Below are 14,024 nucleotides of genomic sequence, written 5' to 3' on the forward strand. Positions count from 1 at the left end.
TTTCTTTGCTGCTTCTGTGTCTTTGTACCTCTTGAATGTTCTGTATAACACTTGTTAGTTATGTATTCTTACTATTACTGTATGCCTAATGTACAGTTTCATGCTATGTTTCTTTCTACTGTATATTTGAATTTATGCCTTTAAGCCACTATGACTTTGTAATATATTCTACTTTCCCTAAGTGCCCCATAGTGGAATTCAGCGATACCAAATAAATAAACAATAATAATAATAAAATGTATTTTACAAGTAACGTAGTTATCACTTTGAGTGATGACTGGTGTATAGAGATCAGGAATTATTATCCTTTATTTATATGGCCCCACAAGGGATCTGCAGTGCCAATTACGGAGTACATAAACAAATGAGCAAAACAAGAAAACATGACTTATAGTTCAAGACAATATAGGACAAGAATGGAAAACCAGCGGTTAGGTGCCATCAAAGGGAGTATGGAGCATAAGATAGTGTAAGTAAGAAGGAAGTAAGGAAAGGCATATGAGGGGAGAAGGCCCTGCTCTTGCGAGCTTACAGTCTAAAAGGTGAAGGGCTAACAGACCGAGCTGACACAGAAGGTGTAGACATGAAGTGGTGAAGAAGTGGGTCTTGAGAGCCCGTTTGAAATTTTGTGGAGAGTTGGATGGGGAGAAGTAGAAAATTCCAAAAATAGGGAGCAGCACATGCAAAATCTTGTAGGGAGGAGGTAATCAGTAGGTAGGAGAGGCAGCGTGCATTAGCAGAACGAAGAGGATGGGTGGGAGTGTAAAGACAGATGAGAGATGTAAGAGGAAGTAAAGTGGGTGAGGCCTTTGTAGGTGAGTGTGAGAAGCTTGAATTGGATTCTGAATGGAAGGAGAGCCAGTGAAGGTCCTGCAAGAGAGGGGAGGTGAATGCAGTAGGTTTGGTGAGGAAGAGGAGACGTGCAGCAGTATTTAGGATCGATTGGCGAGGACGGAGGTGTTTGTCAAGGATGCCAGATAGGAGATTACAGTAGTCCAATCTGGAAATGACTAGTGAGTGGATGAGTGTCTTAGTAGCATCCTGGGTGAGAAAGGGTCTGATCCTGGAGATGTTTTTGAGAGGTACTGAATGTGTGGTCTGAAGGAAAGGGAGAAGTCAAAGATTACTCCAAGACAGCGCACTTGGTATTACATCCTGTATATACACTAAGCCATAACTGAATAATGTAATCAACAAATGCATATTTTGTCTTGTTTTTGTATTGCGCATGTTCATACAGTATGAACATTGATCATTTATGCACTTTTCAAATGTTAGATTATATTTACTTAACAATTCTGTGCAATGGCGTATTTAAAATAGGTACAAGGAGTGGGTCAAAGGGGGCCCACCCATATAATTATACTATCCTCTCCTAAGTCCTTTATCGCCGGCATTGCAGACAGAAATCACCAGGAACCTGGCGCAGTGGCCATCTTCCTGATTGCATGTGGCAGTATAGAAGTCCGCCGGGAACAAGGTGCAGACACCATGTTTCCTGAGACCTGGGCAGTACACTCTGGTACAAAGTCGTTTCCCAGGTACAACTACCTGCAACCTCAGGATCAATAGGTATGTAAGTACAGGGGTTCAGTATGAATTACCGGCAAAGGGGATCCCGATTGTCATGATCCCGACAGCAGGATCCCGTTCGCCAGAATGCCGGAAGCGGGGTGAGCGCTAGAGAGCCCCTTGCGGGCTCGCTGCGCTCGCCATGCTGCAGGCACGGTGGCTTGCTGCCCTCGCCACAGGTTCTATTCTCCCTCCCTGGGTGTCGTGGACACCCACAGAGGGAGAATAGCCTGTGTCGCCGGTATTCCAGCGGCAGCATTTCACCGATAGTCGGGATTCCGGCATCGGCATTGTGACCACCGGGGTCCCGACTAGCGGTATTTTAATTGCTTCCCAAGTACAGATGTAATACATTTCTGAGTATAATATTCCTTATTTTACACTCTGGTTCACCTGTGGTTGCCGCATTCTGTTATAAGGTACTCGCTTTACATCCTGCTTAACCAATTCCAGATTCCCTGCAAGACATTTGCAGACGCAGATCGCCTAATTGTTATGATGGTGAACTGGGACATATGTGCATCCATAAAATGTGTGTGGTCACTCCTGACCAGCAGGACCATCCTATTCAGAGCAGCAGTGAACTGGACATACGTTACAACCTATCAGACTACAAAGCTATCCCAATCTGGTTCACTTATCTGGACTTTTATTAATGCTGACTCTTACGGTTTGTCCTGGAGGCTCCCATACTGCATATCTCTAATTGTAGACCTCTCTTCTGTATCGCCAGAAGTGCTCGTCTGTACTGTTGGCAAATATGAATAATATATTTTCTTGACCCAGAAGTTCACGACTGCCCAAACCCCTCAGTCATCTGTTTGTTGTCTGGTGTTGAATTGCACTGCACAAATAGCTTATTTGTTCTGTAGAATTCAAACCTGTTTATGTTGTGATAAAGTAGTGAAGGAAGGTACTGTATGTGTTCGAATAGTCCTGAGATGAAATATGAAAGAATATGCTTATCTTACAGTCCATGGTAGATCATACTTACATTGTCTGCTCCTCAAACTGGAAGTGTGATGCTTAGCTGTGACACCATAGCCAAGTAACATACTCCCATCATAACACTGACATTAATAAGCAGCAGTTTCATATGTAAGAAGCTGCTAGCTGTTTATCTTTCACGTCAGTGGTTGGTACTACATATGGAGGTCTCATAGGGCCATTGAAAACACTAGATGAGTTACACTATGTCTTTCTCTCAGTGTTTTAGGTGTCCCCTAGCTATTGGCAGTGCCATCTTTACGTATAGACACACTGGGCAGCTTCCCAGGGACTCCCAATTCTAGGCGCCTTGGGGCAGATGGTGGTCACACTATCAAAGCAGATAGGCAGCAATCTCTACCTGTATCTCAGCCAGCAGCCAGAGAGTGAATGGCTGTCAGCTGGAGCTATACACAAAGCAGAGTGCTGACTGCCATTCACTGTATGGAAGCATGTGGAGAGATGACACGGGACCACAGGAGGGGCATGTTATGATTTTTTAACTGAGTCCCGTGAATAGGCGTGTAGGGGCCCCAGTGCATGTCTTTGCCCAGGGCCTGCAATACCGTTAAGACGGCCCTGGCTATTGGCACCTAGGCAACCACTAATAGTGCTAACACCCTGTTAGGAGACGGTGTGCATGCCAAAACTATGAATAATTGTTCCACTGACAAAACAACCCATGTCTAGTATGGTTTTAGCAGCAAAAGCCCTTTTTGTATATAAAAAAGTATATTTCAACATTACAAAACTGCAAGGGAAACTGTGACCATAACATGTACTGTATGAGTGTCTTTCTAGCACTGCTGTATGGATATATACAACCACACTCACATTATAAGAAGTGTGTACATATATACTTGAAAATATGGCATTACTTTAGCAGAACCTATTCAATTCAGAAATGTAATTGTCAGTTAAGTTGGGCATACACTTTACAATTGTCTGACAGATAATCTGCCAAATCTGGCTGGTTGGAATGAAAATCTGGTAATGGAAGAGAACACATAACAGTTGACCATTTGCTCCCAAACACTGGAAAATGGACAAAAACTGTCATTCATATACATTGGTAAAACCACAGACAGGTTTAGTCCATTTTCCAATATTTGGTAGCAAATGATCGATTGTCATTTGCTCTCACCCATTACCAGATTTTCATTCCAACCAGCCAGATCTGGCAGATTATCTTCCAGATAAGTGTATTTTTATGCCCCACTTTAGATATTCCATTGCGAAAAAGTTTAATTTTAAAATGTAACCATGCACTCAAAGAAGTTATGACCTCTGAAATTGCATACACTGTTCTGTACGGTGCATGCAACACCGTACAGAACAGTATTAAGTACTGCTAACCTTTGTTTGTCAAATGCCCCACAAGAAGAGAGTATACTGTATTATTAGAAATTGAACATTACTAAAAGGAGTAGTAAAATAAATTGTACTTTGTAAATTACAGTTCTGTCAGGGAAAGTAAACATTTACATATACGTTAAAGAATCTTACAGAAAAGTTTAATGTATTAACAAAGTATATAATATGTGTGAGGAAACAACCTCCACTATAAACATATCATTTTATGACTGAACCAGGACAGCCTGCCCTACTCTTATAAAATTTGGGAGGAGTAATCTATTAAATAATCTCCTATAGTGTCAGTTTAGCACATGCTCATTAGATAGCTGCTGGAAGGCCCCGCCCCCTTCCTCCCCTCACAGCTCTCAGTGGCTGCCATTTTCTTACAGCAGAGAAAATATATAAAGGCAGCATTATTATGTAACGCTCTCTAGAGCCCTGTTTGTCAGCACCTAGAACCCTCCCACTAAAGGATGGGGGTGGATCTTAACACCACTCTGCAGTATTTAGCTTTTTTGCAAGTAAAGCTAAATATTAATCTGCTGAAAAGGGTAAAAAAAAATTAAATCTTGTGGAAAATGCTGCATCATAAACTCCATCATTAGCTTAATGCCTGCTGCCCACTATAAGAGCAGTCATGCTCCGATCCCTGCAGGACAGGTCATACAGACTGTCACATGATCTTGATACAGGATATTGTTATGACATTATTAGAAATGTAATCTATCTTAATAGATCCTGCTAAATTGTCAATTCAGTTTTTATCATTAGACATTAGTGCTCAATAGGATAGATTACATTGTTAAATAGAGCCTTTGGTATTTATGTCATAGCTGCCTGCCCAAAACAAAGGAAACACTTGGGAGAAGAATAAGAAATTACTACATTTGTGCGCAGGAGAGTGGTGGCGGTTTTCTCTCCAATTTACAGAAACAGAAGGGGATGTGTCAAACCTTGGACAGATAAAGTGGAGAGTTGCCCAAAGCTTGTCATTTACCTAGCACAGTCTCCATGGATTGATACACCTCCCCAACAGTCATTATTTAATCTTCTTCTGGGTAATTGATCAGTGAGCACAGAATGTTAGCATTAGATATAGTTTAGCATACTACCCATCATTTGGGGAGCCTTCGGTGTGCATAAAGCGGGCCTGACCTTGCGGCACGGGGTTATGGCCATGCTTTACGTTTGTTTTTTGTCATGCTGGGAGCATGCCCAAGCTGCTTGGCTGCCCCCACTGACACTGCAGCCCACGGATGGGGAAATGCCGAAAAGCCAAAATTGGGATGGTTGGGAGTTCTGGCTCTTGAACCATACTAAAGATAATGGGGTAAATGTATTATAGCGACAATCTTTACCGAGGCAAAGCAGGAAGGGACATCGACAAGATGTACTAACATCTTATCTGCTGAAGCTGCGATGTCCCCTGAGCACACAGTGCTGAAGCCCTGTGTCTCCCTGTCCCGGCCGGCTCCAGTGCGCATGTGCGGGATCTCGCTACTCACACTTGATCCCCTGCGCACTCTGTCCCTGCTGTGGTCTACGGGCATCACCACTTGCAGCTGTTGAAATCGACAGCTGCAGGTGTCGGAACGGTCAGCCCGCGCTTATCGGTCTGCTATCTTTTAGCTGATACCGCTTCTCCCCTATAACTACGGGGTAATACATTTACCCAATAATCCTTTATACATTATAGATCTACAGCTGAATCACTGTTATATTCTTTGTGCAAGATAATATCCAGATTCAGTTATTCTAAGCATGAATCCCAACAATTGTTGACTGTGATTTGAGACTTTGAGGTGTGGCTGTGGCATGCTGGGAGCATGGCCACATCAAAGAGGACAAGACCACTCTCTGGGCTAGATGCATCATCACTTGGAGAGTGATAAAATGGAGAGAGAAAAAGTACCAGCCAATCAGCTACTAACTGCCATGTCACAGGCCCTGTCTGAAAAATGACAGTTAGGAGCTGGTTGGCTGGTAGTTTATCACTTTCCATTTTATCACTCTCCAAACGATGATGCATGTAGCCCTCTGTCTGCATGGTCATGCTAACAGTGGGCGTGCTTACCACTTCTGAATTGCTAGGCACCGTCTCCACCCATAGAAACACCAATTTCCAAAAGCATTGGAGGCACCGGCGCTGGATGGAGAAGAGGAGGTGAGAAACTACGCTGTTTATGTACAGGCAGCTGATAACATCTCTGGAGCTTTCACCTCTCATGAATAGGACTTAGCGGACAGATCATTGCTGCCCAGTGAGCGGCATATAACAGAGGCACCCTACATGGGCGCTCTAGTGGTCAGCTCATCATTTCAGAAAGTCACATCTTTAAACAGTCTAGTTCTGTGATTGCTGATTATACTCTTCCACCGTAATCAGTTGGTTTTAATACTTCCACTGACATAGACATGTCACTGTTTTGTCTTTAGTTATCTATCAGTTATACAATGCAGCACATAGCTTAGGACCAGGAACGTAACTCTCTACAATGAAAAGGCATCAAAACATGACCTGACCCAGCAGTTTCTCACAGTACAGATAATAGGCCTCTTAAAAAAAAACAAATAATGTAGTGTTTTCAAAAGCGTATTAATGTTTTAATGAATTCATTTATTTTTTAAATAAATCAATTTATTTTGGGAGAAAGCGCACACTGGCACACTAAAGCTGGGTACACAGTAGACAAAGCGCCTTATAAGCGATATCGTCAGTGTTTCCCCTTGACAGCCCGGGGCAAACGAGGTAGTGCATACACAATGAACGATATCACTAACAATATTGGGCCTAATTCAGACCTGATCGCTAGGGTACGTTTTCTGCATCCCTGCGATCAGGTAGTCGCCACCTACAGGGGAGGGGGAAGTCGCTGTGCAGGGGTGTGATCGAATGTGCAGGAGAGCAGCACCCAAGACTTACTCTTCCAGTGTGATGATCGGGGCCGGAGCTGACGTCAGAAACCCTCCCTTCAAACGCCTAGTCCCTCCTGCGTTTCTCTGGACACTCCTTAAAAACGACGCGCCTGCACATTGCGGTGCATATGCATGCGCAGTTCAGACCTGATCGCTGGCTGTACGAAAACGCAGCCTAGCGATCAGGTCTGAATTAGGCCCATTGTTCAGTGATGTCATCCTGCCTCCGTCCTGTACACGCATCATAGTCTAAATTAACCTGCATGTACAGATGGCAAAAGCCCTCGTTAACGACCCGTAGGAGCGTGCATCATTAACGATATTGGGGGTCATTCCGAGTTGTTCGCTCGTTGCCGATTTTCGCTATACTGCGATTAGTTGCTACTGCGCATGAGCAAGGTACGCAGAGCGCATACGCTTAGTTAATTTACACAAAAGTTAGGTATTTTACTCACGGCATAACGAAGCTTTTCCATCGCTGTGCTTATCGTAGTGTGATTGACAGGAAGTGGGTGTTTCTGGGCGGAAACTGGCCGTTTTATGGGAGTGTGCGGAAAAACGCAGGCGTTCTACGTGAAAACGCAGGAGTGGCTAGAGAAACGGGGGAGTGGCTGGGCGAACGCTGGGTGTGTTTGTGACGTCAAACCAGGAATGAAAAGGACTGAGCTGGTCACAATGGCTGAGTAAGTCTGGAGCTACTCAGAAACTGCGGGGTAATCGTTACGAGAAAATTAGCGAAGCTTTCGTTAGCAATTCTGCTATGCTAAGATACACTCCCAGTAGGCGGCGGCTTAGCGAGTGCAATGCTGCTAAAAGCAGCTAGCGAGCGAACAACTTGGAATCACCCCCATTGTGCGTACACCCAGGACAATATTACAAAAATAATGCTCAAAATGGTGAAATGAGCGATATAGTTTAAAATAACGCCTAGTGTGTACCCAGCTAAATACTGTACCTGCCAGATCACAGGGCCACATGGCAAACAACTGAGCTCATCAGAAGTTATACTTATATGGAGAAACAAAGGCAGCCACTGGACATAGGGGGTAATTCCGAGTTGATCGCAGCAGGAACTTTGGGGCAGATGTATTAACCTGGAGAAGGCGTAAGGAAGTGATAAACCAGTGATATGTGCAAGATGATACATACACCAGCCAATCAGCTCCATTATGTAAATTAATAGTTAGGATCTGATTGGCTGGTGCCTTTATCACCTTGCACATATCACTGGTTTATCACTTCCTTATGCCTTCTCCAGGTTAATACATCTGCCCCTTTGTTAGCAGTTGGGCAAAACCATGTGCACTGCAGGGGAGGCAGATATAACATGTGCAGAGAGAGATAGATTTGGGTGTGGTAAGTTCAATCTGCAATCTAAATTGCAGTGTAAAAATAAAGCAGCCAGTATTTACCCTGCACAGAAACAAAATAACCCACCCAAATCTAACTCTCTCTGCAAATGTTATATCTGCCCCCCTGCAGTGCACATAGGGGGTCATTCCGAGTTGTTCGCTCGCAAGCGGATTTTAGCAGATTTGCTCATGCTAAGCCGCCGCCTACTGGGAGTGAATCTTAGCATCATAAATTAGCGAACGATGTAATCGCAATATTGCGATTACACACCTCGTAGCAGTTTCTGAGTAGCTCCAGACTTACTCGGCATCTGCGATCAGTTCAGTGCTTGTCGTTCCTGGTTTGACGTCACAAACACACCCAGCGTTCGCCCAGACACTCCTCCGTTTCTCCGGCCACTCCCGCGTTTTTTCCGGAAACGGTAGCGTTTTTTCCCACACGCCCATAAAACGGCCTGTTTCCGCCCAGTAACACCCATTTCCTGTCAATCACATTACGATCGCCAGAACGATGAAAAAGCCGTGAGTAAAATTCCTAACTGCATAGCAAATTTACTTGGCGCAGTCGAAGTGCGGACATTGCGCATGCGCATTAAGCGGAAAATCGCTGCGATGCGAAGATTTTTAACGAGCGAACAACTCGGAATGACCCCCATGGTTTTGCCCAACTGCTAAAAATGTTCCTGCTGCGATCAACTTGGAATTACCCCCATAGAGTCAGTACAGTCATTGGTTAACTGCAGTTCCTCCTGCTCTCCAGTCTTAGCTCACTATGTAGTGCATGCATAGCTCTGCATTACTTATCACTATGCTAAAATGCATTTATGGCGTCTGTGTGTGCATCTGATAGCTGTACCCTAATGGACACCTAGGTGGAATACTCTTGGACTGGAATTTTGGGCAGTATGTGATCAAGTTGAAACCATTTAGTGGTAGTACCAATGGCTGCAGCAAAGTCATGTTCCTGGTATCTAATATCAGTGACGGTCAACAAAGGAAAAGGTAGTATAATGTTTACCATAAAATACAATATCTTGACTGGCTATATGTTAGCTAAAGGACCATAAAACACAAGTTAGCTTACATAAAAGTACTATTACAGTATCTTTAGGAAATATTTATGTAAAAATTTCAATAGCTTATCAGAACTAGATATATATACGCTAAAGTTATGACTGTAGAGTGAACCAGTGCAGACTTTGTAGGAAAATAAAAATGCTGCAGGTAAATCGTATTTACAGAGAACCGTATTTTGTACTAACTGCAGCTGCTTAGAACATACAAATAGAATATTGAACATTTCAACATCCCAAGTTCTTCCAAGCTACAAGAATTGTGAATCCTGTCAGCAGCTGTTTTTCATTAGTCAATTTGTAGATTAGATTTATATGTCATTTAAATGTATCAAATTTTTCAATTTTTGTTTGAGTATGTTTTATATTTTCTTATTTCTAAAGTTCACCTTCCGCATTTAAATGTAACTACACAGCTATGGTTACTTGTATAAGGCAGTTACCACAGCAACCAGACAAACATTCTTATGCTTTAAATTAGTACTTTAAAAAACTAGAAAAGTGTATAATGCAAGTGCATTGTCACAGTAATTGTTTACCTTCTGTACTATGCAGATACACATTCCATTCACAGGGCTGGCCTGAAATGCTAGATGCCCACAGATAAGAAATCCACATACTAGATGCACTATATATTTAGCTAAAAGTACAGTATGTACAATCTATCTTAATTGCAACGCAACATGTACTGTATATTTCATATTGCCTGTTGTTGTTTTTTTTAAATTGTAACTTGACACTAGGGGGGGTATTCAATTGTTTGAAAGTCATTTGAGTGTCTGTTTTTTCCTATCTGACAGACAGGAAAAAACAGACACCCAACCGACTTTTCAAACAACTGAATTCCCCCCTACGAATGCAAACTGATTAATTTTGCCATTTTAGCACAAAATGTCAAACTGCAAAAGTATAGTTTATGCAGCAAATAAATGATAATATATAATAATAATAATTTCAAAGTACATGGACAAGTTTACACCAGGCAGCCTGTTAGATGGATAACAGAACCACCTAGGTTTAGAATAAGCTTTCTTATTCAGGTCTGTGATGGAGACACAGGCTAACACAAGGAATCCTAAAACAAGATAAGAGCATACATCTGTTTTTAGGGACACATCTGCAAATGGTACAGTAAGTGGATTATGGGAATTATCCCAATCACTCAGTGATCTCTGTCACTATGTACAAAGAAAAAAAAATCATTATGGCTTAATTTGGCTTCAGTTTTGCGTGTGTATATGGACACAGGTGATGTGTTTCCACTCACAAACAAGTGCCCAGAAACCTGTCACACAGACACACCAGCCGGGAGCTGTTCTGCTTGTAGGAGTTGTAGCAAACAGGGATGTTCTTAAGAAATGAACATAAGTGCAGAAAGATGTAACATCTCTTCATATAACAAAATACAGTATAGATCCCACTTGTCTTATTCATTGCAAACCATTACAAATAGTACTTTACTTAACCCTTGTATGGATCAGAATGGAACTGCACAATTACCTTATCATTCAAATAACATTTTTAGTCACATTAGTGCACACTACTGGGCCCACAAAAACTGTCCCTTCAGATGGGGAACTTCTGTATCATGCTCCGCGTCAGCTGTTTCTCTGAGTACAAACTTTTTAACTGACATTTGTGCACCAGTGCTGAAATACATCATTATTTGATTTGTTTCCTGAAAGGATATAAAAATGGCTTATCTCTTGTTAATTCATTCTACAGCTGGTCCAGCACGAGAGCAGCAACGGGGTCGCCCGAAACTGTGGAAAAAGGTGCGGAAAGCACCAGGTTGACGTTTGGGCTCAATCTTCCCTGCGGCAGCTCGAATAGAACTACCTCGTGTACTTTGAGGTGTCATCACTTTCTGCCTCCCATGCTCCTCAATCTGTTTCTCTAGGTGCTTCTGTATGGCCATTCCCAGAACCTCAACTTCCATTGATGCTCCATACACTTCCCATGTCATCCCTTTCTCATCCCAGCTGACCTCCCGCACTGGCTCTGGATGGTCTGTTTTCACCTCTTTCACGCGGACGTCAGGATAAGATGCCTTTGGTGATTTTACTCTGGGTGTCATCGGGTCGGTTGCAATAGATCTTGTTTCAACTGGAAAGGACACTTGCATCTCTGCATCTTTCATAAGCGGTTTGTCTTGCAAATGTGAGCATACTGTAGACTGATTTATACCCTCAGAGTGGAACACAAAGGAGCACGACCCTTGCAATGGTATGATTGGACTGACAGCTATTGATGAACACTGTACTGTAGTATCCACTTGGGTGCCTACATCTTGATACTGGGGTGTCAGTACTAGTGATGTTTTGGGAAGTGCACTTATGCTGCAAGCATCTTGCTTTTGCATCTGGTCTTGGTGTGGGGTCATGTGATCTGTTTGGAAGGGAAAAGATGAAGACTCTTGTGGAATAATAATAGGACTGACAGCCACTGACACATACTCCACTTTGTTGTCAGTGTGTGTCTCAATGTCTTGATCAGGAGGTGTCAGTTCAAAAGAATATTTTTTAGGTAGCACATCGACACAGCGTAAGTCCTTTTTCCTTTCATCTTGGAAAGTAAATGAAACTTCATCAGGTGGTATTATTGGACTCACTGCTACTGACCTGTATTCTATCTTTGTCACAGTCTCGGCTTCTTCATCTGGAGGAGTCAGCTCGAATGAGTATGTTTTTGGGAGATTATCTGTGTTTTTAATATTGTTATCCTTGCTGTGCTCTGTAGCAGGTGAAAGAGCCGCCTTCTCTGATAGAAATGTGAATGATGAAGCTCCACCTGGAAGCACAATGGGACTAATAGCCACTGATACGCACTGCACTCTAGTGCCGGCCTGTGTACTTACATCTTCATTTTGTGCTTGTGATGCTTCTACAGAATTAGATTTGTTTTCAGATTCTTTGCCTCCACTAATTATATTCAGCAGTTGTTCTGGTTGGAACATAAATGAGGAAGATCCATCTGGTGGGATAATTGGGCTTACTGCGACTGACACACACTCTGCTCTGGTGTCTGCCTGAGTACTCACATCCTGATTGGGAGGAGTCAATTCAAAGGAATATGTCTTTGGGAGTAAGTCTGCGCTGTGAGTTGCTTGTTGCCCCATCATATTACTGGAACCAGTTCTTAATGTATGAAATGTAAACGAAGATCCTTGTGGTGGAATAATTGGACTCACTGCTACAGATTTATACTCCACTCTGGATTTTGTTCCATCATTATGATTTGAAGGGATAAACTCAGGTGAACAAGTCTTTGGGAAATTGTCTGTTCTTCCGGCATCTGTACTTTGGGTTGTACCACAAATCTTTAGCGCTTCTCGAGCCAATGAACTGTGTTCTGTTTGAAATGTGAATGATGATGAGTCGCCTGGTGGAATAATGGGACTGACAGCTATAGATCTATACTGCACTTTTGTCTCAGTCCCACCATTATGATCAGGAGAAGTGGGCCGAAATGAGTGGACTTTTGGTTGATCCCCTTCCCTGCTGGTCTCCTTTCCTTCAGTCCTCACTTCATGAGAAAGGACAGATGATGTTTGTTGAGCCCTTATACCAGTTTGAAAAGTGAAAGATGAGCTTCCATCTGGTGGAACTATAGGGCTCATGGCAATAGATCTATACTGCTTTTCCTGTGTATCACTGCCCTTCTTTGAAGGCACCAGCTCAGATATGTGTGTTTTTGTACTCTGTTCCCCATTAGCAACCTTCTTGCATCCTGCCAAACCTTCTGCCACGTTTCCTCTACTTAATTCATTACCAAGACTACTGGCGATCTGTATCAGGTCTGAGTCTCCATGAATAACTTCCTTCTCCTTGTCTAGTAAAGATATGTCTCTTGCTGTTTCTCCTCGTATGTCAAAATCTTTATCTGTGTTCACTGCTATTGAAGGAATTGTTCCCGTCAAACTGGGGGCAATTAACACTTGTTCTTTACAGTCTGTAAAATTTTTGGAATTGGATAAGTCTTTTTCTGATGCTCCTTTTGCATCTGACATGGAGGTAATTTTTGTGCTTTCTTCAAGGGGTCGTTTAGACAGTATCTCAGATTCATCGGCAGACCTAACATTGTAGTCACCTTGTTCTAATGAAGCCTTATCTTCACTGACTTCCTGAAAAGTATAGGTCCCATCAGTATCCATAGAAAAGTCCCTATGAACTTCTAAAATGCCATCCCCACCTGTGTCGAAGCTGAAACTGCCTTCCATAGGCTCATTGTCACCATGTACACTGACACAGAAGTGTCTCATGCAAAGATCCTCTCCATCAAACCCTGAATTGCGGGTAGGATCTTCGGCCTGCCAGATTCTAGAAGATATAGGTGAGCGCAGGGAAACGGTCTCACTAGCTGCATCTGGTCTTGACAGCTGTAATCTCTGAGGCTGTTTAGGGCTGCCCATCTCGGAACCAGATCCTTTCCATAATATTTCAAAATCCTTCCTGAGAATGTTCTAAAAACAAAGAGAATAAAATAAGAATTAGTGTCTTAGACCGACAATTGTGAGTAGCTGTAGTGTGTGTAAGAAGAGAAAACACAATGCACACATTATGTAACATTCCAACAAGAAACATAAGTGATACAAGGGTCTATTTACTAAGCTTTGGAGAGAGATAAAGCACCAGCCAATCAGCTCCTAACTGGCATGTTACAGGGTGTTTAAAAAAATGATAGCTAGGAGCTGGTTGGTTGGTACTTTATCTCTCTCCAAGGCTTAGTAAATAGTCCCCTTAGTAGACAAGTGAATAAAATCCATTAA

The 14,024-nt window shown here is 42.7% G+C and overlaps 1 protein-coding gene across 3 annotated transcripts in view; it reads right to left on the reverse strand.

Annotated features, from left to right (window-relative positions):
- Positions 1 to 8,084: 8,084 nt before the first annotated feature.
- GPRIN1 (G protein regulated inducer of neurite outgrowth 1) overlaps positions 8,085 to 14,024 on the reverse strand; it is a 76,203-nt gene continuing 70,263 nt past the window's right edge. For all 3 annotated transcript variants that reach the window (XM_063927914.1, XM_063927915.1, XM_063927913.1), the window contains one exon: positions 8,085 to 13,718. In XM_063927914.1, the coding sequence (XP_063783984.1) occupies positions 10,971 to 13,718 (2,748 nt within the window). In that variant the 3' untranslated portion in view covers positions 8,085 to 10,970. The remainder of the gene's footprint in view (positions 13,719 to 14,024) is intronic.

This window comes from Pseudophryne corroboree, chromosome 6 (genome assembly GCF_028390025.1).
Source record: "Pseudophryne corroboree isolate aPseCor3 chromosome 6, aPseCor3.hap2, whole genome shotgun sequence".
Taxonomy (NCBI): domain Eukaryota; kingdom Metazoa; phylum Chordata; class Amphibia; order Anura; family Myobatrachidae; genus Pseudophryne; species Pseudophryne corroboree.